General features: G+C 37.1%; 1 protein-coding gene across 9 annotated transcripts in view; it reads right to left on the reverse strand.

The window, feature by feature from the left end:
• Nucleotides 1–26256, reverse strand: part of LOC127471015 (sodium channel protein type 1 subunit alpha) — a 165377-nt gene that overhangs the window by 38434 nt on the left and 100687 nt on the right. For 4 of the 9 annotated variants that reach the window (XM_051787322.1, XM_051787326.1, XM_051787325.1 and 1 more), the window contains 12 exons: nucleotides 23538–23853; nucleotides 16954–17074; nucleotides 11998–12085; nucleotides 11074–11202; nucleotides 10270–10361; nucleotides 9082–9354; nucleotides 4056–4119; nucleotides 3571–3712; nucleotides 3214–3420; nucleotides 2429–2734; nucleotides 1333–1713; nucleotides 36–168 (listed from right to left, as the gene is read on the reverse strand). In XM_051787322.1, coding sequence (XP_051643282.1) covers nucleotides 36–168; nucleotides 1333–1713; nucleotides 2429–2734; nucleotides 3214–3420; nucleotides 3571–3712; nucleotides 4056–4119; nucleotides 9082–9354; nucleotides 10270–10361; nucleotides 11074–11202; nucleotides 11998–12085; nucleotides 16954–17074; nucleotides 23538–23801 — 2200 coding nt within the window. In that variant the 5' untranslated portion in view covers nucleotides 23802–23853. Of the gene's footprint in view, nucleotides 1–35; nucleotides 169–1332; nucleotides 1714–2428; nucleotides 2735–3213; nucleotides 3421–3570; nucleotides 3713–4055; nucleotides 4120–9081; nucleotides 9355–10269; nucleotides 10362–10459; nucleotides 10552–11073; nucleotides 11203–11997; nucleotides 12086–16953; nucleotides 17075–23537; nucleotides 23854–26256 lie in introns of all 9 variants that reach the window. The other 5 variants (XM_051787329.1, XM_051787330.1, XM_051787323.1 and 2 more) reach the window with 4 other exon arrangements.

A 26256-nucleotide genomic window follows, 5' to 3' on the forward strand; every position in this document is an offset into this window, starting at 1 on the left:
CCAATGTTAAATATTAAGCTATGCATAGCACACACCTTCCACAGTGTTTGTGAGGATGCTAGCAATACTCATGGCTCGCTCCCTTAAAGCTGGATCTTCCAGGAAGTCCATAGAAACATGAAAAGAACCTGATATTCTCTTCCTCATTTCTGTTTCTGTCGTGGTGCCCTGTACAGAGAACAACAGTAGGTGAGACCATCTTGAAGAAACAATAAGTTAAGCAAATACTATATAACCCTGTTATTAAGATCTTAGTTTGGGTACGTGCTTCGTGCACTTCATTTTTTATTATGTCGGACTTTTATTACTTTTTAGTATCTTTTAAGTAATTTTAAAAAGGCATTAGGCCATAGTTATCTACTGTTCAGGATTGAGAGAGAGTTTATTCACTTTTGCATTTCTTTCCTTCAAAATATGAAAAACCATTAAAAGAAATGGAAAAGCATTGAGTTCAAAATATTGCAAAAAATTTTGCAAACTGTAGTATTTTTTCCTTGCTCCTGCTGACAGAATATTCAGGGGTTTGTAACATAACAATCTTTTCCCCTAAGCAAACTGTAGTAAGTAAGAAAAGTCTGACTTCCTCATGCTTCCTCATGCTACTATTTTTTAGCAATGTGAGTGGACAAATTTGAACTAAGCAAGAAATTTTTTTTAGACTTCTTCTCTTACCTTGTATACAGTAAGAGAATGGCAGCAATATGTGCTGCACATACATTCGCACAGACAATTGTATTTTTGGAAGTGTGTATTGAACTGTGATCTTCCAAGGAACTATTTGTTATCTATAGTACAGAACTCCACCAGATACGGATGGAAAATATACAGGTATGAGAAATAAATGATAATAAAGAATTGACAACTTCCTTACATTTTTAACCAGGCTGATAAGGAAGAATGTTATCAAAATTAACTCATAATGCTAATTTTGATAATGGTAATAGCAGTATCATATTGACTGCAGTTATATAACATTTCTATAATAATTTCAATTGTATGCCAACTATGATTGCTAGATGGACCTTTAGATTAGCTAAAGGAAAGTGTGGCAGACTAATACAGTCAAGCATAGCATTTTTATGAATGTGTAAGTTAATATTTTATTACTTGGAAACTGCGAATTGCATTTGTTAGTTATGAGAATCTTTGTGAGTAGATGCTTGGGTTGCAAACCTATCTAAGCTGTTTAATCTACTAAAGATTTTACAAGATGCAGGAGCATTCACAGCTTGACCAACCAGGGAGCATTGCCAAGGGTTCCATTCTGTAGAGAACACTGGCTGGTGCAGTAAGAAAAGGCCACCATGCCTGAGCTATTTAAAACTTTCTTACATTGTCATCAGTAGCTGGCTTATCTATTATCACCTCTGGCAGAAGCTGTCCAACGGGCGATGTAGGAACAGATGGTCCACCAACCAGGGAAACCACCCCATTGCAATCCACAGTGCTGTGCATCTTCCCATTCACTGGAAACACTGCCAGCATCCTGGATGACCTACTGGCCTGACTAATGTTACTGTTGCGCCGTTCACCGTGTCTGCGCGGCACAAAGAGGGAGTCTCTTCTGCTGTCGTTGTCTTCAAAAGTGCTGTGCTCATCATCAGCAAAGTCATTTTCTGATCCTACATCCTTTGCTCGACCTCTGAAGCTGAAAAGACTTGTTCTGCTGTTGCGCCTTGGGGAGAACAGGGAGCCGCGAATGCTCAACAAAGACTGTAGGCAAACAAAATATGTGATTATAATCTGAAATCCTCAAACTTATTGTTGTTGTTAGGTTAGCATAGGTTTTCTTTTTTTCTTAAATGAGAGTAACCATTTTACCCAGAAATTAAATGCTGCTGTGAATTTTTTTTATTTATTTCATTATATATATATTTTGCAGACAGAAATATCACTGTTCATGGGTTCTTTGGACAAAACCAGTGTTGAGCACTCCTTTCTCAGCTAGAGCTGCTGAACAGATTAGTTACATAATGCCCACCAAGATAAAAGGGAAATCTATACATTCACATTCTTTCATGTATGCAGCATCTTGTCCATAGTGAACAAATACTGGTTCAAACACCATTGAAGCAGGAGGAAAATATAATTCTATCATAATGGAAATATACTGTGGCATTTTAGTAAGTCTAGGTAATATATAATCATGCTAAAAAAACCCCCATAGAATCAATCAGAGAATATTTTAATATGATTTTTAAATAATCCTACTAGAAGAATAGGGATAATAGATTACATTTAATTCTGGGGTTTTTTTACCAGGCAGCTAGAGCACTTGCTCTCAAGAACTAGCAATACTAATAAAGCTTAGTAAAAATCTCAGTGCTTCCTTTGTTTAGGCAGCAGTACCAGGAAGACTAAAGTAGTTTTGCAACAGTTAATGATGCTTTAAATGTATGGTTTTACTAAAAATAATTGTATGCAATACCTGATGTGGAGAAGAATACTTCTTTTCATATGTCAGTCTATTGCCTTCAATAGACAATCGGAAACCTTTCCTTCTGATGCTGTCTTCTGACTCTGACTTGTGAAATTCATCCTCATCTTTTTCCTCTCCTCCAGATTGTTCTTTCTGTTTTCTTTTTTTCCTTCTGTTTCTCCTCTCCTTTGCACTCTTTGAGCTCAATTTTGATGCGTCTGAGGAACTTTCCGAGAGCCCTCCTGCTTCTCCTCCAGCACTAGGCTCCCTGGACTCTGCAGATGCTGTTACTGCTGCTGCTGCCACTGCTGCTGTCTGCCATGATGCAGAAAGAATTTATGTCACCGAGCAAACCATAACATAGGGGTTTTTTTTAAATTTACTTGTACATAATTTATAATCCAAATGTCCTGGATCATAACACTTTCTACAGGATATACTCTTCCTAGTTTTTTTTTTTTCTAATTATTATTACTCAATTGACTCAAGATATGTGTTGGTCATAACCTTCTTCCACTCTTCATGGGTAGATTTTAAATGCAGAAGTCTAATAAACTGTATTAATGACACCGGACTAGAAAAACATAGTGGATAATGTATATCTAGTCTTGAATATTCCTTCTTGATGGTTGAATCATTCACAATACAATGTCTTCAGGGCAGAATAGAAAACGTGTGAGCTAGCTCTGTGGCTGAAAGAACAATAGTATGTTTTACATCTCCACATTCAGAAAGCAGATGGTGAATATCTCTAGTAAACATTCACTTCTGCATTACTACACCATAAATTATACCTGAGCTGCTTCTTGTTGTTTCTTTAGTTGCTCCAGCATCTGCTGAAATTCTGCCTCTTTCTGCTCTGCTTCTTCCAAGGTTGCTTGATTCTGTTCTTCATAGGCCATGGCAACCACAGCCAGGATCAAGTTGATCAGATAGAAAGAGCCCAGAAAAATCACCAGAACAAAAAATATCATGTATGTCTTCCCAGCAGCACGCAGTGTCTGGAAATAATAATACATTTATAAGCAAGAATAGGTTAACAGAAGTACTGTTTTTCATATTGTTAAAATTAAGATAAGAAAATTTACTCTAGCTCTCTTGCATTATTGATACAAACATATTTAGTCTATTTTTAATTAAAAGTTTCTCACCAATTGATAAAGGTTTTCCCAGAAGTCTTGAGTCATCAAGCGAAATAGTGACAAGAAAGCCCAGCTGAAGGTGTCAAAACTTGTGTACCCATAATTGGGGTTTCTACCAGCTTTCACGCATGTATATCCTTCTGGGCACTGCCTACAAAGACAAACTGGATATTACCTATTTAGTAATTTTAATATTATCATCTGGATGTTGATGCATTCATATATGCAACCGGAACTGAAAAATAACATGCATTTTCCCACTGCTGTTCCTGTTACTTTTCAACCAGGTAGGAGCTACACTAATACAAAAATATTCATTCATTCACTCCAAGTTCATCTAACCAATCCACTGTGCTACACACAGTATAAAATCCTAGTATTTCTTATGTGAAAGGAAGTGGTCACTCAAAATATAGCCCCCCTTTCACTGCACAGCTACAGAACGTGAATCTAATTTGTACCCAGTGCAATAAGATGATGAAATTTGGTCTTACCCAGCATCAGAACTATTTCCACAAAGCAGAGCATCGTTTTGGCCTTCCAGAAAATAAAAATGACCTGTTTAGAAAAGAATGTTCAAAAAATTAGAATTCCAAATATAAAATTCATCTTAAAATTCTTTGAATTTTAATTAACACCCTAAAAGTGTTAAGGTGATTTCAGATGCAATTTTAAACAAGCAGCATTATTTTTTTCAGCAGGACCACAACTTTAGAGTAAATGATACGAATTTCAGTAAGTGCTATCACTCACAGCACTTACCGTTAAAATGCCAAAATGTCCTAAAAATTCTGTCAAATGCTTCTGAATGTAGATTCTCCCTTCCATCTGATCACTGAACTAAATCATGCTTGAGAAGTGTTTTTCCCCTCAAAGCACATGCCTACAGTTGCTAAACTCTTGATTTTTGGAAGAATTATCACAGGAGGGGCTTCCTCCTGTAGTAACGATGTCCCACTTGGTCACAGGCTTAAGGATGAAATTTATACAGGGTCAGACCACATTGCCCAGTATCCCATTCCTGGTGGAGACAGAAAACATTGCCTCAGGCTGTCTGTAAGGACAGGGCAGGGACATGGTGATGCTCCTTTGAGCACCTTGTCAGCTCCAAAACTTCTGAAGCACAGCAGCTTCAGAATTAAGTTGGTACCTTTTTGGCTTCCTGAGAAGATTTAAAGCCCACAAAGGATTTCTTTTCCATTGGACTGTCCTGTCGGATTCCCTTAAAATGATCTCATTTGAAATGCTACCAGCACAGCTGAGATTAAGCTTGACTCTGGCTGTGCTGACTGAGCTGCCCAAGTCAGGTTACTATAGACATTAATGAATTCTGAGTCTGAGAAGGTGTCACAAGCTGCTGGCTCAGCACATTGATTTGTTGCAGGAGGGACACAGTACCTGGGCCAGCTGCATCCCTCCATTTTGTGAAAAAAATTCACAATTTGGAAAAATTGTGCTTTAAACTGCATGTAGACCTTGTTCTGATACTCTGTGAAGGACTCATTTTCAGTGTCTGATGATATTAGATGCATCTTACAGAGAACAATCCGTGCTGTGTGAAGTGCACAGCCCTGTGTGCAGCTGCTGTCCCTCTGGGTTGGTGTGCATTGCAAAGCTGCCCTGTGCTGAAATACAGCTGTAAACAGTAAGCTGCCCACAACTGACCCTTAGGAAGCAAATCTTACTCTGCATTATGTCAGCTAATCATGATTAAAACATGCTGGAACATAACAGCTGATGGGAAGAATGCAAACCTGCTTTGATATAGTTTACATGGAGCAGTCAGTCATGATCAGTACTGCACCAGCCAAGCTGAACTGCTACAACAGGGTCTGCATTCAAGTTCTGTGCTACAGACAAGATGTGCTCTGTGAGCATGCTGTATTTGCCAGCTCCACAGGAAACATACAGGCTTTCTCTGAGTACACTGATACAACCAGGACAAGTGTTTACAATATTATCATGATAGGAAAGTTCTTATAACACACAAGCTGAGCAGCACTAGCATGTATCCCAAACTAGGTGCAAAATTTTGAATTGTGTTTTAACAAAGTAATGTGAAAAATCTCTCACTATATAAAAGGTATATGTTTGGCTCCCTTTAAATTGATTGGGAAATGGGAAAAAATCCCTTGTAGGTGAGCACTTTACTTCAAGAGGATTTATAGTTGTTTGGGTAAGCATAGGGAAATGACAGAATAATTGTTATTTCACAAAACAGATTGTGAGATTTCTTCTTCCCAGAAAAAAAATGTTTATGGAAAGTTTGCCAAGATAAACTTCAGCTTATCCAGAACTAAGTTTTTCAGATTTCCTATCTTGGAAAAAGAAAAAAAGGGAAAAAAAAAAGAGTGCTTGACTCATTATTGACAGGAACGTTTACATAAAGACCCTCTAAATGGCATCTTCAAAAATGAGCTCAGTGGCAAAATTAGGGTTTACCTGCCTTCTTAACACAGTACACACAACTAATAGCATAAACACTCCTCTAATTCCTACAAAATACAGTGCCATTGCACTGCTCCGAGCTGCAGGTAAGCCGCCTGCTGCCCTGTGATGCAGCTGGTTTCTGTATCCTGTCTGCCCAACTGCAAAAAGAGAGCAGGAAGCCATAAGAAGATAATTTTTCTCTTTGAAATTGCTGGTAAGCAAGGACAAGCTTAATAACTTCATAATAAGACTCATAATTTAATTATAAATTTCATAATACATATGAAATCCTGTGTGAATCTACCGAAGGCCCATGTAGCCATTCAATAAAGTACCGTCTGTAACTAATTCAATTCAGCTTTGTTTTCAGGGAGCTTCAGGTCTTTTTTAAATCAAATGAAATCAGAATCTGAGTTTATATATTCTGCATTAAAAAGTGAGGAAATAAAGTTAGGGCTTGAAGTCTAGGTCTTCGCTAGGTCACTTTGCTTAGACTTCATTATACCCCATGGCATGGGATCTCCATGAATTCACATGTTCAAGTAAATTAAGTTTCACAAAAAATCTGATTTAAGAAATTCAGCTGGAAATCCATCATAGTCATTGCTCAGCTGTGTGATCACAGTTAGAAGCTGTCTTATTTCTCTTCAAAATTTGTCTGGCTTTGACTTGTAGCTATTGAACCTGTTATATCTTTGCCTGCTAGATCAAAGATATGTCTAGAATGAAATTTCTGTTCCCCATGAGGTTTTTTTTTTCAACTGTGATCAAATCACCCCTTAAACCTTCTCTTTGATATGCTAAGTAGGCTGAGCTCCTGGTCTATCTTGGTATAAAGAATATTTCCCAACCCTTTAATCATTCTGCTCTTTTCTGAACATCCTCCATTTTTTTCAACATTCTATCTAAATTGAACTTTATATAGTATTCCAGTAGCAAATGCAGTAGTGCTAAATACAGGGGTAATTCTGCCTTCCCAGTCAATAATTTATTTATGTGAACAGGATATTATTTAGCTTTTTGGCTGCAGAGTTTCAGCCTTAATTTGTCAGTCCTGGCTGCTCCACAGTGCCTTAGGTGCCTCAGCCTCTCTATTATTAAGGGCTTTCCAGCTGCATTCTATATCCTGCCTCTCTGTTGCTCTGCAGCCTTACACATAAGCTGCTGTGGAATAGTTTTCCAGAGCCTCTGTGGCACTATTTTTTCTATGTTCTCATGCTGTGTTTCATGTAATTATTCCTGTGACATCACACTTGCAAACACATTATTGCTGCAGCAGGAAGCAACTGTCCCTGGTCTGAAGTTCACCCCTCTTTCTCCCCCTTTTTCCTACTCCTTGCTTACAGCTTTTGGTTTCCATTAGGTGACCTAATAACATGCATGTACGAGCTTAAAAACCAAGCAGACATGCAGCACCCACTCTGATCAAAGTGCATTCCAATTAGTGTTAATAGCACAGTAAGAAGGAGAGAGCTGTAGGGAATTTGAGGAGATGCTAATGAAAACCTTACAGTTGCTATGGGAAAAGTATTGTAGAGTGATCACTGCTGCACTAAAAAGGATACCCAAGGGAGAAGACTTAACAGGGTATCCCACCACTTCTTTTGCAGCTGGTCACTGTGGTCAGTTCTGCCTTTCCTCTTCCCTTTTCTATCCCTCTCCCCCCTTTAGTTCTTAATTTACACCAAAAGTAACTTTCATTGTTAGAGATTATGTATGCCATCACTACAGTCTCTATGCATGCAAACCTGTCTCAACAGAACTGTGCAGCATTCATATGTAGGATAGGGAGCTTAGGTTTGTCCTCTCACATTTAACTACTGAAATGCATTTCTTTATCTACTCTCTGTATCTGCTCTGTATCAGCAAAACGGTTTGGAAAATCATACTTTGGGAAATTATCAAAGTGGAAAGATGCATCAAAACAACTTCTAAAGGCATTTGTCTAAGATTGCTGCTATTTAAGGTTTTAACTAATCTAGATTATTGAAGAATGCTTAACAAATTTACAAATTATACTGATCTGATAAGGATGGTGGTGAGTTTGAGGAAACAATTACAATTTAAAAGGTCCAGGACAGTTGGAGAGGTGGGCTGAAAAAATAAGGTGCTGTTCAGGTAGGAACAATGAACTGTGCAAACACAAAGTGAAAACTCAATGAGGTAGAAATCTGTAAAAGATTCGGGAGCAGGTAGACAACAAGCTGAACAATGCTACAGTTCCAAACAACAGCAAGCTATATAGGATAAATGAAATAGAAGTATAAGCCACTATGCTACCACATCATCCTTCTTCTCTGCTTAGTACTCCTTATGTGGAGGAGAAATGCCTAGATGTGGATACTGTACTTTAAAAAGGATATTTATGAACAAGAAAGAATCCAGATGAGAGATCAACATCTAGAAAATACACTGTAGGAGAAAATGGTTCATGATCTGGGTTGTTTGAAATAAAAGAAGACTGAAAGAGGAGAGAATACAGCATGGAAACATAAGAGTAGTCTCTAAATACTTCAGAGATGGTGATTAATAGGAGGGAATAATTTGGTTTTGATGATTTTGTTGCAGTTGATAAGAACAATAAGTTCTTATCAATAAATTTTAAGCATAAATTTTAGCAGGAAAAACTGTTAGACTTCAAAAAATTCCCTTTCTAATAATAATGACAGTGAAGGACAAGAATGGATGGATTATGAAAATACTGAGGACTTCATCACTGGACTTCTCACTTTATGTCAGAAGTCTCTGATATCTGTCAGAAATGACACAGCATGCTACTGCTGATCTTGCTTTGGAGAATCGGAAAGGAAAATGTTTAAGACTATTAAGTAATTTTAAGACTCCTTTGAACTCCTTTCTGTCTCAGGTAAGATGTGAATTTGGCAGATGGAGCTGAGAAAAAGAGCTATATCAAGTAGTGAGACCATGTTCCGTGTTTCCTCTTCCACGCAGGCCTTTGGAGCAGATCTATGAGAGAGAGAGAGAACACTTCTCCTGCTCTGTCTTAACTAAGTGTATTATCCCCTCCTCTCCTTACTTCTAAGAACTGGGTCAGCCACAAACAGTGACAATTCTGCAGACAATACTTACTTTCATCTTCAATGTACCCCTTCCAGTCAAATGGAGCCACTGTTGAATTAACCAGTGTACCATTTTCACCTATGGTGCTGTTAAGCTGGGAAGTTATATTTGTTTCCAAAGTAAAGTTTTCTGGAGGCCACTGCAGGCATTTATTTCTCAAGTTGCCCATGAACAACTGTAGCCCTATCAGTGCAAATACACTCAGACAAAACACAGTCAGGATCATCACATCCGAGAGCTTCTTCACAGACTGAATTAGGGCTCCCACAATAGTCTTCAAGCCTGCAAATGGAAAGGAATTTTTATTCTGATGTTGGAAAGTTTTTCAAAGCATAAAAATGACAGTATTCCCCACTAAAGTCACAGATTTCATGCATAAGCCCAAATAAATGATTGTAATGTCTGTGAAATAACATTTTTGTGAAGAGCTTTTTCATTTGTGAAAATGAATAAATAGCTGACATTTATGTTCATTTGAAACTGTGAATGGAATGAGTTGCATATATTTCAAAACACTTGTTTTAATGATAAAACAAGCAACTATTCTTTTTTCATGCTGTACATGAATCTCACATAAAAGTCTTCTTACTTTTCATTTGTCAATACCTCTTGCTCCAAACCTTTGCTACTATCAGTTTTATAACATACTAGATTTAGAAGACAGTAGTAAAAAGCCTGTTCAACAATAAATGAGATTAAAATATAATGCTATAAAACTGGAAATGGTTTGGAAAATTGTAGATTTTAAGATAATAAATCCCCCATGCAATGCCCATGCTATTCTTTATTATCTTATTCCTTCATCTTCTTACTAAGTCAACATTTCAGACAGTTCAATTTTTTACACACAAATATTCACAACAGATACCACATAACATCATGTAGGTAGGATACACATGGGTAAGAAAACTTCAGGGATACTGATATTCGTTGAATGTGGAGAAGAAAGCTTGACGTCATACGATGCAAACCACACACACTGTGTACTGCAATGTCTCATGCAAGAATCTGTTAAACTCAAAGGCTGATTTCAAAAGGAAAGTGCTCATGTTAAAAAGCAAAGAATCAGAGATTTCAGTGAATTCTGATATCGCCTGATTCCTTCTTTTTTTGGTGGAAAGAAATAAGATGTTTAAAAAAATATGAATTTCATTTCAATGAATTAAAATCAGCCTCAGTGTTTAACCTCTCTCTCACCTGGAATGACTGATATTGTTTTCAAAGCTCGGAGAACTCTGAATGTTCTCAACGCTGAGACATTGCCCAGGTCCACAAACTCTGTCACATATCTGTAATAGGGGAGTTCACACACAAACACAATGACAGGATAAAAAGGAACAGTTGGGAGGTACAAGGGGCCTAACACCTTACACCAGTTACTTCTTACCTGGAATTACAGAAATAGTTTTCAAAGCTCTCAATACTCTGAAAGTTCGAAGAGCTGAAAGATTGCCTAGGTTTACAAATTCTGTTACATACCTGTAGGATTAAATCACAGTTATTCAGAATTTAGGCAAAGTTTATGCTACTTACTTGGGTCTTTCATCAAGACCGCTTTGGCGTTTTTAGCAAAAAACTTAAATAGCAACAGTCAGAGGTTTACCTTTCACTGCAGTTTGCCTTGCATTAATACACTTTCAGAGCCTTCAGTTAAATTAAACGTCTCTGAAGTGAACTGTACTGATTTTACTTTGAAAGCCTAAAATTTATCTAGACTAGATTGGTAAGTTTGGAGAATGAAGTCAAAGCGAAGCTCCTTTTCTGCTCCGGAAAAAAAAAAAATGCAGGACATGAAATTAGCCTCTCTAATACTAGCTGTACTAATGGCTTCTGCAGTATTTATGTTTACATCAAAATATGCATTTTAGAATGTAAAAATTGGTTTAGACAACAGTAAATTCATACAAGATTTTCCATTTAACAAATTGATATGTATTGATACTAATTTCATGCCCTTTTTGCCCTTCACTTCCAAAGAAAAAGCAAAAAACAAAAACTTACGCAAAGGTAATGACAGTGAAATCAAGCCAGTTCCATGGATCTCGAAGAAAAGTAAAATCTTCTAAGCAAAAGCCCCTTGCAATGATTTTTATTAGTGACTCAAATGTGTAAATTCCAGTGAACGTATACCTAAAAAATATAGGAAAAATTTAATCAAAATAAGTAACAACATTTTACATTGATATTCTGGCAGAAACATGACGATCAAACAAAAGAGTTTTTTATTTCAAAACTGTAGAAGAAACAAAGTAAATAAGCAATTTCTTCTAAAATGCATTGTGTTCATGATAGATACTTGTGTATTTACATGCATTAGTTGTGACCTGTTGTCGAAGTATAGCAGTGCTGGTCTTGTACAAAAATCAAAATAAACAAATCCATAAAATAGATAACATATTAAAAATCTATTAGTGGCATTCAGTCTAAAAATATGCAACACTAACATTACTGTTAACTGTGTAAGCTGTGGGCATAAGTAACTGGATACTGTCTGAATCATTAACATCTAAAACATCTAGTATTGACTCAAAAGAGGGAAGAACACAAGCATGCACTGAATTCTCACTTTAGTAATACTTTTACTTATATGCTGTTCTTAACTAACATGTACATATAGGTGCCCATGGTTCTGCTACTAATGCAGTGGTGTAAGGGAAGGGTAAAAACATTGCGTAGGTGCTAAATCATGAAGAGAGAAAACTAGTGGAATCTCAGGAGTACACTATCTGTAAACAACTTTGATTCTTGCCACCCTATTGTTTCTACCAGAATTTAAATAATTATTCAACATTTCTACATAGTTTAGAAAAGAAAGAGTAGTAGTGCCTCAGAATAGTTCCTGCAAGCACACCTTACACTGCAGTTATTGGCATGCTGACTTCTAGAGGAACAGCCAAAGTTATATTTAAATAATATGCAACTTACTCTACATTCTTTGTCCAGTCTGGAGGGTTACTCATGGTCATAAATACGCAGTTGGTCAAAATAGTGCACATGATAAGCATGCTGAATAATGTAGATATAGTTAAGGAAAACACAACAGTAATTCACACAATATCACATCAATCATATATCTTACATACAGTAAAATATTGCCATTTACACAAATCTTTTAGACTTTCATAAACATTGACATACGTTTTGCTTAATCTCATAGTTGACATACGTTTTGCTTAATCTCATAGTTTTCAGTTTAGCATGTTAAACTTTACTATTAGTCTTGATTTGTTGATGCTCTGATGTTGATCTGTTGGCGTCCTCATGTTTTGTTTTCAGCTGCTACTGAAAGGTGAAGGAAATGGCTCTCATACCCTGGGAGGCAGTACCAGTTGAGCAACAGCCAAAACTGAAACACCTTGTAGAAGAATACAGTTTGCCTTATGTACCTGGCATGACTGAATAAGTGTTAGTCTTTCAGTTCTACAGGTTTGGTACTAAACTCAAGAGCTGGCGTATGCAAGGTAAAAAACATTTCTCCTCTTTACCCTGGGTCAGAGTTGAGCTGAGTCAGTGCCATTCCAGCACCCAGCACAGCCAGGCTGTCAAAAACAGAACAAAACACAGAATAGTTTTTAATTGTTGAAGTGACCACATTCCATGTTTCCCTAACACTAGCTTAGCAGTGCATGCTTCAGTCAGTGAAATAGAAATCCACAAAGAGCTCTCAGATTAAGGTGAATAATTTTCCAATATTACTTTTGGGCTCTCTCAAAACATGGGTTAGTGGCAAAGGCAGCCTCTAGTTCTACCAATGCTGTAATTTGAAACTGGTTCAATAGTACCTCGTGGTCAATTGCTTAAAAAGCATGGAAAACGGGTGGAGATTAAAACTGGTGAAAATTAATTTCCATGTGAAGTTTCAGCAAGGAGCATTTAGGTGTTTTGGAACTATGAACCCCAGACTCAGAGGGGCTGGTGCTAGGGAGCTCAGACAGTTCACTGGGGCTTCATTACATTCAACTCAATGTTCTCGGTTTACCAGATCACTGGCTCTACAGACATTACAATCCTTCCCTTTTTGTGACAATAAACTCAATTATTCAAACATTAGGAAATACTGAAGTAACCAAACTAGATGAAAACTTGACTCAAAATGGCCACATGATGGCAGCAAAAAATCTCTGCTACACATTTATACCAAATGCTTAATTCTTATTTTTTCTCTAGTCATCTCTCTAACTGAGGTGTTTCTTAAAAATAGTTGCATCAGCATAACTGACAAAGAAGCTAGTTTAAACTGAAGAAAGCTAATCATAGCTAAATTTGAATCTGAGAGACCAGGACTTAATTATTTTTATTTTTTTAAAATCAAGTAGATAGCATGTTGTTGTTCGGGGTATACTTTCATACCATGGACAAAACTAAAATGAAACAAAAACCAAACCAACCAACCACTACCACCACTCCGAAACTCAAACCAAAAACCCAACCCTTTATTCTAGGAGGAATAGGAGAAGTAACCTTCTGGTCTAAACTTGTCAGAAGATTGGTGTGATCATTAAGATCGTTGCTTACAGCTACTGAAAAACTCAAACTTGAGCATACCTTTTTGAATAAACAGTCAAATCACAGGGAAGGATTTAGCTGTCTGATTCCCATAGATAGGTGTGTGACCTTTGTCTAAATACCTGACCCAGCAGTGAATATTTTTATCTATTTCAGTAAGTGACTTAACTAGTTTTTGAAGATCATGTTGTCATACGAGCTTTGTACAGTAAAAGTTGTTCAATGCCTTAGAATAAATTATTGGAATGCCTTACAATGCTTTTCATCACAGTCCACAGACAGCTCTAAAGAGTCTGTCTTAATATGATTGGGAAATTCCTTTAAATAAAGAGAATCCATTTTGAAATCCAACTTGGAGATGCCTGGCTGCAGCTTCTGTCTTCTCATAAAAGAGCTAAAGTACAATGTCCTCTTAGAAGAGCTGAGGTTTTATCCCTGTTATGTGCTTTTAAGTAAGTACTGTATTATCATTCATAAAAAAGGCCACAGGTAGGTCCTTGTACATTGCTCACTGTGTGAGCTGCAGGGCCAAAGTGCTGTTCACTCTCAAACAGAACATCTGCTCAGTAAGGGCTAACATACTTTGAAATATAAATGCTGATCATGCTTTCCCTTATGGGAATCTCAAACACAACTGACACATTCAATGTCTGTGCATCTCTTCCACCTTCTCCCACATTTTGAGTGACTGATTTACAAGCTCAATGTTCCCTTAATTTACTATTTCACATAGGTAAATAATTCTGATTTATGATGACTTCTTAATGGAAACGAACTGTCTTTTTCATGCTCTTCCCAAAGAGGCAAGCAGGAGGGTTAGAGGCATCATACACCCTCAAGCTAATCAATTAGAGGAGCAGCTGAAGTCTCTTGTAGTCTGCGGGACTGGTGGAAGATGAAGATTGGTAAAAAAACAAACACTGCCAATTGGTTTCACAGATAACCGCAAGTAGTGAGGTCACACTGAGGAATACTTTAGTTTCAGCTTCCAAAGACTTGCACAGGGGTACTTACACGCTTTCTGTAGAGCATCTTCCTATTCCTTTCTAACTTTCCTTAACACTCTGCAGCTCCAGCCACTGCCACCTCCCTTTTTTTGTCTGCTCAACACTCCACCTATTCTCATCTTGTCATCCTTTCCTACTAATTGCCAAAGTCTGGCCATTTCCCATCACTCTTGTGTTGCTCCCTTAGTTTCCATGCTCTACCTTGAGTTAGGCAAAAACAAAAAAGGGAAGAATACCAGGAGGTGAGTCAGCAGAGAGAAATTCATGCTGTTACCAGTTCCTGTATCCAGTATTACAACTGGTACCAGCAGTGAGGAAGAATATTTGTAGGGAACATCTGTGAGCACTGGGAAGAGACACACTTTCTTTGCAGGGAGAACAACATCTGCCCACATATCTGGCCACATGTGATCAGAGTGCCCTATACAGAGGTTCAGAGAATTTGGAGGACATAGAGATGAAGATTTTTCCAACTGATGTGCCAGTTTCTTTGTGCTCAACACTCATCTTTCACCCTGAAAGGCACATTTCTATTACAAAGGCCAAAATGCCAACACCTACCAGAAAATGTGAGGGCAGTAGAGAGTTTATAGATAAAAGTCAAAAGGTTATTAAAAACAGTAATCAATTTTACCCCCTAATCCTTTTTGTATAGGTGGCTAACCTTGTATAAACAGCTGAAATTAAACTACAGTATGGAACATATTACATGGTTCTTAGTTAAAATTCTTTCATATCAGTGTTTGTAACATAATGAATAATAATTTAAAAAAAAAAGAAAGAAAGACTAAGAAAGTAACAGAATCTACACATCTATTCTTATGTTTAAGATTTAAAAAAAAATCCTATGTCTATATCTAAGATAAAAATAGCTCCTCCAATACTTGGCTGGTTGCAAAAAAGAAATCAGTCCATATAGTGAAAGGAAGCCTCCTCCGATAGTAGAGCTAAATTGCACAATCACACAATCAGTTAATAGATAGAAGGAAAAATACTGAAATTGCATATTGTCTATTAAATTTTTTTTGTTCTTACTGCCCTCAAGACCAGCTGGACACTCTTTGAACACAATTAAGAGAAAGTTAAAACCAAGACCAAACTCAGTAACCAGTAGGCCAGTGAAAAGCACTACTCACAACTAGCCCAGAAGCAGGGTTAGAAGGTACTGTAAATCAGTCTGTCATGTGAATGGATGAGCATTCATTAGAGGCTGCAATCTGACAGTATTTGGACGTGCTTTCTCACCATCACCACCACTGTGTCTGTACAACTCTGTCAGGTCCCTTAGCTACTGTCCCCAAATGCTCCCTGACTCCTTTCCAGATACCTTCCTCTTCTCTCACTGCTTTAACTTCCCAGGAGCTCAGAGGAAAAGGTATTCTGAGTCAGCAACCATCAGCCTTGTTTCTTACTTTTTCCAAACACCTAGAAAATTCTGCCAGCAGTCTCTAATAATAAGGCTTCTGCCTTGACAACTTGTTCAATGTTTAAAGTCTTACTGTCACACTGAAGTTTTAATTTGGTAACTACATTTCCCAGTCCTGAGGTTTTGCAAAAAAACAAATGCACCAAAATCTCACCCACTAGAAATTCCCATCAACCTGTTATGATCATCAGGCAGCAATCCCACATGTCAGTCCAAAGCTTTACCTTGCACACCATCCCATCAGTTATGGCCCCCAATCTGTCCACCATCTGCATGTACAGATGCTTTGCAAACCGCCTGCGGGAATGCTGCCTATGCTTTCTGGCAATCTATTAAATTTGGCAGAAGCTTATGGTGCAACTGGGCAGGTTTGGGAATGTGAGAATCAGCATGCATGAGCCAGGCTTTCAGGAACACAGATCAAACTGATCCCGAGGATGGCCCCACAAGAAATCCAAAAAGGCAGTATAAACATACCCTGACCTGGCTGATCCTAAACAGCTGCATATCTGCCTAACTGCTTGCAAAACTCAGAACTCTTCTGGAACTCATGAGCACAAACTGCATTTTTTTAAAGATGTTACTATTTATAAATAGGATTCAAAGTGCAAAAAAAAACCCCCAAACTGGGATGCAAAAAAATATAATTCAATCTTAAGATAAATCTGAAAAAGTTTTCCTGAAAAATTAATCAAGATGGGTTCTTAAATCCTTATACAGATTTCTGCAGTAGAAGAATTGAAATTCAAGAAAATAGTTTGATTCAAAAATCAATGCATTTATAAAATACATACGTATTTTCTCATATTTATAAAACCTTACCATAAGTCTTCCACTGTAAAATAAAAATGACAGCCTACAAAAACATTTATATACGATGAAGTAGTTATGTGTTTTCCTTATTTCAGTGTGTAACATTTTGAACAACCACTAAAAAAGGATATGAATGTACCAAAATTTTAATAGCTATTTTTCTAAGAGGATTGAAGGGAGTTAAAATGTACAGGGCAGAGGTGGCACTGAATCGGAATATTGCCTTCCCTTTATTCAATACTATAAAGGTCTGAAAAAGAGAAAGAAAAGGCATTTTATAAGTGTTTATTCACTGTAGATGCTCCAAGTGACCAATCACCAAAATTGTAAATTTTTGAACAGTTAATACACAAAACCCAGGACTAATTTTTAAAATAAAAATTATTTCCAGTACTTACCTGATATACCTGACATATGAAAATATAATTAATTCATTAATGTTTTTATACTTCATTAAACACCTCGATCTAGTAATATGATACATTTACATGTGTTTCTTGTAAACAAAGATGCAGAAATTATGAACTAAAATTATAATCTTATTCATGTTTTCCCACAGAAAGTTCTCTCTTCCTATTTGAAATACCATAAGCAGGGAAACCTCACGTGGATAGTAATGATATATTAGTCTTAGTAACTAGAAGTCCTAGAAACTGATTTAATAGACTATATACTTGTTCATATTTTTTGTTCTAGTCTGTTTCTTGGTCTTTGTGCTATGGAGAGAGGGAAATAGCAATAACATTGCTTTGCTTCCACTGCTGGCCATCATGGCTGCAACAGCATTAACACTACAGCACAGGAAATGTGGACTGTCAGGTTTCTTTGTGTCACTAAAGTGCTCTCCAACTGCAAGATCAATCCGAAAAGAACAAAAACACTGCAGAAGGCTCAGTAACTCAGAAGAAACCTGCATCCAGGGGAAGGGATGATGCAAGCATTATAACCTAAATTCAAATGAAATTAAATAGAAATGTCTAAAATTGCCTTTTTTTTTTGTTAGAGTTGTACATTTTGCAAATAAGCTATGAAAAATCCTCCTTGATTTTCATTATGTTGCTGACAAAATGCGTAATAAACTAGCATGCAAGTAGAAGTGTGGGAAACGGTATGTTGGTCTTATCTGGTGTCCATGACATCAAGCATCATTTCTAGACTGTAAGCAAGTGAACTATAAGATTATTAATGTGAAGGCTGGAAGACAGAAAATATGCCAAGGAGGTTCAAGAAGGACAATTCTTCAGTCTGCTGAGATTTGGAAGGTTCATTATGTATGACCCACGAAGTACAGATAGAAATCTTTAGGAGCCCACAGGAGGTGGAGAGAGATGCACAGTTGAGGGTTTCCTTGACCAGTCTGTTACAGATGACAAGTACTGAAGGCAGAGGAGAAGCAAGGATTAAACCCTGAGGAAAAGTTGTTCCAGTCCCAACTCATTTGCTGACTTCTTCCCCGAGCTGTGTCTCTGTCACAGCTCTACACAGCACACCCTCCCATACAGACCAAACCCCTTACGAGTAAGGGACATTACCAGTCAGATTTTACACTGTTTTGAGTCCAAACTCAAGCTGTGTAGGAATAGCATAAGATACACATTTGTTTTCTCTGCTTCTGCACAGAAATGGAGAAACCGCATATGAAGCTGAGGACAGCCTGAGCTAATGTTTCCAAATTACACTTCCAGTTACAGCTTACAGGTAACAACAACCTGCAGATGACCTGACCTTAAACAAAGCTTTCATTTCAACTACTGAAGCAACCAAGCAGATGAATGATTTTTTGGCACAATGTTTTAAAGCCTCACGCCCCGAGGGGGAAGGTGAGTTTCCCCTCCCAGGTCTGTCCCCAGCCCCCATGACTCATCTCAGAAGCCTCCAACTCCTGCTCTTTGCTTCTGTAGTTAGCTAGGAGGTACTTGACAAAATGCATTAAAAAATCACACTCCCTACTAACTCTGTATCTTAGACTACACCACCTACATTTAGTCAACCTACATTTTTTAAAAAATCTTTGAACACAAGCATATTAAACATACATCTATTTTCTAACATGCCTTATGGAAAATAACAGCATGCTGGCACAGCTCCAGTTTCAGTTGGAAGCTGCTGCTATTTTAGCTGTTCTACTTTCTGCTGCCCTGCATAAGAAGAACCAATAAGACATAAATTCTCTAACTCCATTTTAACTTTTCACTCAAAGCATCTTTCTAACTCGAGCCTTCAGAATGACTTTATTGGTCCTCTGACTTCTAGCCTTAGACATGAACTAAAATTGTATCTTATCTCTGAAGAAGAATTTTCATTAAAAAATACAAATAAGAGTTGATATCCAATCCCTGTGTAAGCTTACCCCCCTGGTTTGCCTGCTATGTCTCACTCTACTCCCAACCCAGATGCAAGTTAATGTGTAGGCAGTGTGGATGAACATGAAATATTATACCCAAAGCTGTCAGGACAAAGTAGACATACATTGAGAAAAGCTAAAAAAATTCTACATGAATTGTAAGAGTAATGCTCCTATATGAAGGATTACGTATACTTTTTAGGGCTTATGTTTTATAAAGTGCTTAATTCATTTTTATAAAGGCACAAAACTGGCTCACACTTGAAGTATTAGAGTGTGAATATAAATTCAAAGAATTCCCTGAAGAGAAGTCCCTGATTTGCTGCTTTTGTATTTGTAACCTAAAACCCAGTTCTTTAACTTCTGCCATATTTGAAAGAAAGCCAGAAACTGCATTTTGGGAAGGGCAAAGGAGGAGGAGTAGTGTTTTGAGAAGATGTAGCTAAGAGAGAATAGTAGTCAACACTGAACAAAGATATGGTCTCCAAGAATCTCTTGGGACAAAGAGTTCCCAAAACCTTATTTCTGTTCTCCTTCCTCCTAGTTAGCTTTACACATAGTTTCTGGAAGGCTACATTTAGCAGGCTGACTGCTACCCCACTGCATTGCCACTTCCTACAGTTAAATAAACACCATCTAGAAGCTCACAGGACCTTATGAAAGACTGGAGGTGACATTGTTGAGCTGGGTCCTCAGTTTCTCTGGAAAAACTCCAATGGCAGCTAGAGAGTCATGGCATATGGGAAGTTGCCATTTCTTGGGTTTGTGGTTATCTTTTGAAACCATGTTTTCTAGCACGTCCTAACTGTTTGCTTTGTTAGAACTTTTCACTTAAAATTCTACCACTTGCAACCATGAAAATTTCTAAAATCACTACTGCATTCAACTTTACTGCTGTTATAAAGTTAAGTGAAGCAATTTTATGGAATCTTTTTGGTTTTTTCACAACCCAAGACAAGTCTGTGAAAGCCAGGAGTTAGTGATTTGATCAGATATTACCTGATATTACCAAATGCCAGGACAAAAAGAGGCATCTTATCTGATAGACATCATTCAACATCCTTCTGGCAAGAGGCAGGGCATGGAGCGGCAGTGAACAATGCTATATCTCTATTATAGCAGGAGGAAAGTGAAGTTTTACCCCCTTAGTTCCACCTATTCTCTCCTTCCTCTTTAACGTAGCAGCAAGGTTTAGGGGAAAAGAGCCAGCCCTTAAAGTATGAAACTAAGTGGACCAGATTTTGATTCATGCCCACAGGTCAGGATCTTAGGGGGTTCCAGCTGATCTTTTTTCTGTAGACAGTGATATGAACATCATTGATCCTTTGTGATGTCAGCTTGAGCATGAACAGGCAGTCACTATTATATTGGGAACACACTGATTTGCACTTGCACAGAAGCAGAACACAAAAAATGAACAAAGTTCCAATTCAATTTAAGCAATTATGGATTTAAAAAAAAAAAAAGGTGATGCAACCCTTTAGGATGTTAAACTTCACAGTTCTAAAGACCAGCAGTATTGGCCACCACAGTCAGCAGTATTTCATTATAATGAAATCAGAAGGATATGAGAACAGTATTGTATTCTAGTATAATAAAATAATTATGTTTCAAGGGTACTGTTGTTGGCATTTGGCCTATCTGTGATACAGTGTAAATCAAAAATACTGTCAGGTGTGTAAAACTGCTCTAATGGGCTATTCTGCTGTCAAACAGTTGTTAATTTTTTCCTTTTCCCTTCAACTTCAGATTAATATTGAGCATGAGTATGTCCTCTTTGGTGGTAGATTTTGCATAGAAGCACAGTTACAAAAACATAAATCTAGTATAACTATTTGCTTTTTTTTCTCTTAACAGGTTTTCACATTTTAACTTTTCATCTCAGGGCTACCTTAGGTATAAATTAGGGCTCTCAGATGAGTTCAACACATTTATTTATTCCTGTCCTTTTTTGTATTCAACTGTATCAAATCATGGCACACACAAATCTTTTGCTTAAAAAAAGGAGTCCCAAAGATGAAATGTAAAACACTCTAGATGATCTTTCAGTATTCAGTGCATGCAAAAATACAGTGAGCTCGACCAACCTTTCCTTGACCAAAATAGGAAAAAACCCCCAAAACACCAGGAAATGGGATGCAACACTTGCATATGAGGCAAATGATGAGTGATTTCATTCATGACCCTAATTTGTAATAAAAAAGATATTCCTAAAAACTCCATACAGGTTTCCCAAATAAAACCCATGACGATGTTCATTAGTGTCATTTGATCAGTGCTGTGGGCAACCATTTCTATTCCCTATTTGAAAGTTTGGAAGTTAAACTGATACAGTTTCTGTCGATAAAAACAGCTTTGGTTTACGCAGAGATCTCAAGAGGGGTCTGAAGCAACAGTGGTATCTGATAATACTTGTCCTATCCTTTCTTGCAAATAAATATTTTCCTTCGTGTTGGTGTTTTTCATTAGATCCATGATATTTTAGATAGATGTTTCTCCAGACAGAAACATAAAATCTCTAATGATTGTGCAGTGGTTATCGGACTGTTACATCAGAAGAGTGTGTGCTGATGGACTTGGCTTTATAAGATGGAATTCAGAGAGGAGTAAACAAGAAGCTGAAATGTTAAATGTTAAAGAGCGTTAAGAGTCCTATGCAACTTTCTGGAGATGCTTATTTCTGCTTCAGGCTTTTCTCAAAGTATTTCTCCTTCTGAGACTTGCAGGAGCATCAACTGCTGCCAATACTTTCAAAATACAAGTGAAACAAGATAAAAGTGTTTTCAGAATTCACATACAGCTAGATAAGAAAATCTAGAAATCTGATATTTTAAAGTTAAACTAGTGATGCAAAATTGAAACAGATTGTTGAATTTCTGTTAGGAAAGTCCATTTTCTTCTTACTGAAGGAAGAAAAAACAGAGAGAATTGCAGCATGTGAGAAATTTTTGTCTTGTCTTAGACTGACAGAGCTGTTTCTATTTCTGTCCTCTAGAAGATTAAAGCATTTGCACAGAGAGCATGTGTGGACTTCAGCAGAAAGAAGAGAATCCCAGAGGGTACGTGACTGGCCCATAAAAGTTATTTAGTGTGCAAATAAAAAGATTCTTCCATTTAAATAGTACAGAAACTTGATTCAATACGTTCAGTTGGTTTGACACCATTTCTTGCAAATTTATCATCAGACCTCACTGATATGGTAAGTTTTCAGCTCCATTTGTGAAGGGATTGGAAAGGTCTTCCATTCCTAAGGGCTCTAGAAGCATATCTATCATAGTCATACCTATTGTGTATCCGTTTTCACTGTAAGAGCCACAAGACAGACTGATTTGGCTATAAAGGTCCAGGATGAGCTGTGGGCAGGTGGGGATAAAATTATATTGGATATTGTATCATAAACAGACACAATTAGTACAGAACTCTACAAAGCCTGCTTTTATAGAAACACATCTTTTATCTTTGTAAAAGTAGAACTGTGATTTAAAGATAAATCTTCATATGCTGTGAATGGCAGATAAAGGCTCTTTCAGAGGCATCAAATAATACAGATAAAAATACTGTTCTTTCATATAGTATTTTCTCTCTTGTCAAAACAGGACTCATAAATCACATGAAATTTAGCAAGCTGAGACACCTAGAACACAGTAGTTTGTTAAAGTCAAAATAACTCCTATCTTGATATTGATAGAGTTTTTATAATCACAGAATCCAATAAATCAAGTATCACCAGATCTAGCTATTGTTATAAAACATGAACTTTTTCTGCTGCATATGGGTTGTACAACAGAATCATCCTGAAAGGATTCCAGGCCTGTCCAAGGCCAGCTCCACTAGAAACTTTAAAATAAGTTTTACACTCTTTTTATTATATTTTCTGCTTATCCATTTGTTTCTCTATTGATTTCATAAATTGCTTAGGAATATGCTATCAAAGCAGATTTCTGTGAACAAAATGTTCTATGAATTGGTTCATGCTGTTAGTTTTAAACCTGAAGAACCCTACAGAATGTTAGTGTACTCAGTTCCAATGTATATTCATGTTTGTAAAATTTGCAAAATATATACGTGTTATGTATACATGTGCTGTACAGGTATTACATATTGCTTATAATCAAAGACCACACACTATGTTTCAGCTTTGATATAAATGTTCCTTTTATATAAATTCAGTTGTATCAAAGGAATAAATTTTGATGTAAATTAAAAGAAAAGGGTGAAAAATTAGTAATCATTAAGGTGGATGGATTCTGGTTGCAAATTAACTGTGTTAATTACTGAAGTAACTACACGATCCGCTTCATGAAAATGAAATGAGCATGATAAAGCACTCCAAACACTGGCATGTGAATAGGATTGATATTAGACTCACTTTTTTGTTGATGTAGTATGGGTCCATGTCTTCCAAGGGCTCAGACACCATTCCTGGAGGTATGTCGCCATATATAAACGGGAGTGTTTTTCCTGCCTCCAAATCACTGTTTGGTTTTGGCCCATTTTCATCATCGTCTTTACGCTCTTGTTTAGGATTCTTAGCTTTCTCTGCAGCAATGCGTTGTTCAATAGCTGCAAGAGACTCTCTAGTGAAGTATTGGAAGCTGTCTGGTCCTGGTGGTACAAGCACTGACTGCTCCATCTTTTCATCCTGCACATTTTAATTAACATTTATTCTTCTGCATAGGAAAATACTAAAAGAAAGCAGAAAATAAAATCAAACAAATGTGTTGAAATCACCAAGTAAGAAAGATATAACATTTTTAAATGCTTTTGTTTATGCTATGTTGAAATGTTAAAATACACAATACTGAAATTATGTAAAGAAAGATAAAGTAAGAAGCTTAGTTGGTGATTTGACCTTTGTAAGAGGTTCTTGAGTGATTCTTATGCTAGTTATTAAAACAGCAAATATTTCTCAACTCCAGGATTATAATAGCCTTTTACTCCAAATAAGCAAAAGCATGATACTTAAGAATAAATAAATACATTCTTTCCTCATAACTCTAGTTATATTATGGTCACCTTATACTCCCCTGGACTCAAGCGGGATTACATTGGTAGCTATAAATAGCACAGTTCATCAGAGGTAACACAGAAATTTTCAGTGAGTTCATCAAAAAACAAGCACTGTAGAATCAGAATTTCTATTAAACAAATGAAAACCAAGTCTGTGTATTATGAAATATTAAAATAGTGGTTCCAAGTAAGTTTTTGTATGGGTAGTTATTCTACAAAAGAAGAAGAGCAGTTGCCTAGTTTTATTTCAGATTAGCTGTTACTATGTACCTGGGTCTTTATTCAAGAGCTGTAACTGGAAAATTCTGGAAGTATTTTAATATACATATTTATTTATATATTGCAACTGAGAAAATAAACCTGTTGGGGGAAGGAAAAAAAAAAGAAATCCTGTTAAGACTACTGATCTGGCATCGTTCATGCTGCTGAATAGATTTCTGATGACATCAGACATATAGAGGAAATGTATATGTGGGCTCACAATGGTGTATATATCCCTCATGCCTGAATGTAAAGAGAAATATGCAGTCTCCACTCATTGCAGGGCTCCTTATGAAATGATCAGTCAGCCTTTCAGGAGACTCAAAAATCAATGCAGGTCAGTAGCCATTGAAATAAGCTAGATATATGGAATGAGAAAGAAGTAAGAATACAAGAGATGGTCGAGGGAAAATATATTAAAATAAATTAAAAGGTGACAAACAACCCCAGAAACTGTGGAAAATAAATGGCTCAAGAGTAGACTGTAAATGAATGCAGAAAGAATTAAGGGAGAAAATGAAAAATGCAAAAAGGAAAAAATAGGAAGACTGGAAGATTAGCGGTATAAAAATGCAGAGATGAAAACAAGGAAAACTAAAACATAGGTGGAAGAACAGATTACTGGGAAAGGAGTGGGATGAGAAGCAAATGCAGATAGGGTTAAACTTAGGAAAAGTCAAAAAGGAGAATAGGAAATTAGATGACAAATAAAGGCAGAAAAAAAGAAAAACATAGCTGGGAAATTAAAGAGAAGGTCACCCAATTATCTTAGGCAATAAACACCAGATTCTGTAGATCATTAATGCCAGGGTGAGCACAAATATCTTAATGACATGTATGTGCTGAGTAATGGATTACAGATTACATAAGAAAGAGGGGTCAAAGTGCTTATGGGCTCTACAAACTCAATTTTCTTGATTTCTCAAGAAAGTTAAACTCCCCTATATTTCACACAGATGTATATGATCATCACCCCAAAACAGAGAAATGACTTCTAAAGAATCAAGGTGGCAAATTTCTCACTGTAAAAAAAATTAAAGAGAGCTAATCCCTTATCAAAACACGAAGTATTCACTCACGCAGAGTACAGATTCAAGCCAAACCCCGTTCTGTACAGCTTTCCCTTCTTTCTAAGGGAAAAGGAATTATCCTGTTCTGTCTCCTTTAGGGGGTGAAAGGATACAAGAAAATGTACCTCAACCAAAAAGGATTTAAGATCTTGCCTTCCTCTACATAGACAGCATCCTCCAGACAGTCCTCAGCTCCCTATTTCCTGGTTTTGGTTACTTCAAGGAATTGAAACTTCAGTCACTTAACTACTGAACAGTTATAAACTCACACTCAGAGTGTGAGTTTCTTACTATTCAATCACACCTTGTGGATACTGGGAAAGAAGGAGAAAAAACTACCTGCCACATCACTGAACTTTCCGATCCCAAACTGATCCCCGTAAGTGGCACCGGAATTTAGAAAACAGATCTCATGTTAAGCTGTTATTCAGATATTACAGAAGACACAGCTGTAGGTAGATACTACTTGCTCTTTGGGCTTCAGAGACTTGAAAGGGACTAAGACCTTCTCTCTTTCTCTTTTCCACTTCCTCTTCTCCAATCCCCATGGGTATCAGCAAATGAGTCTACACAGACATGTCTACCTTTCTCTCTCCTCCTTCTCCTAGTGAGACCCAGGAGGGTGGCTTTCCCCTTTGCCATTTTTCCTTTGAAAATTTCATTCACTGTGCAAAACCATCACTGTACACAGCACTCAGTGTTCCCTGCCACAGTGGCCAGTGAGGGCACAGCAAGCCAAAGGAGTCC

The sequence above is a fragment of the Manacus candei genome, unplaced genomic scaffold, assembly GCF_025592945.1.
Source record: "Manacus candei isolate 608988 ecotype Guabito, Panama unplaced genomic scaffold, ASM2559294v1 h1tg000023l, whole genome shotgun sequence".
In the NCBI taxonomy this organism is placed as follows: domain Eukaryota; kingdom Metazoa; phylum Chordata; class Aves; order Passeriformes; family Pipridae; genus Manacus; species Manacus candei.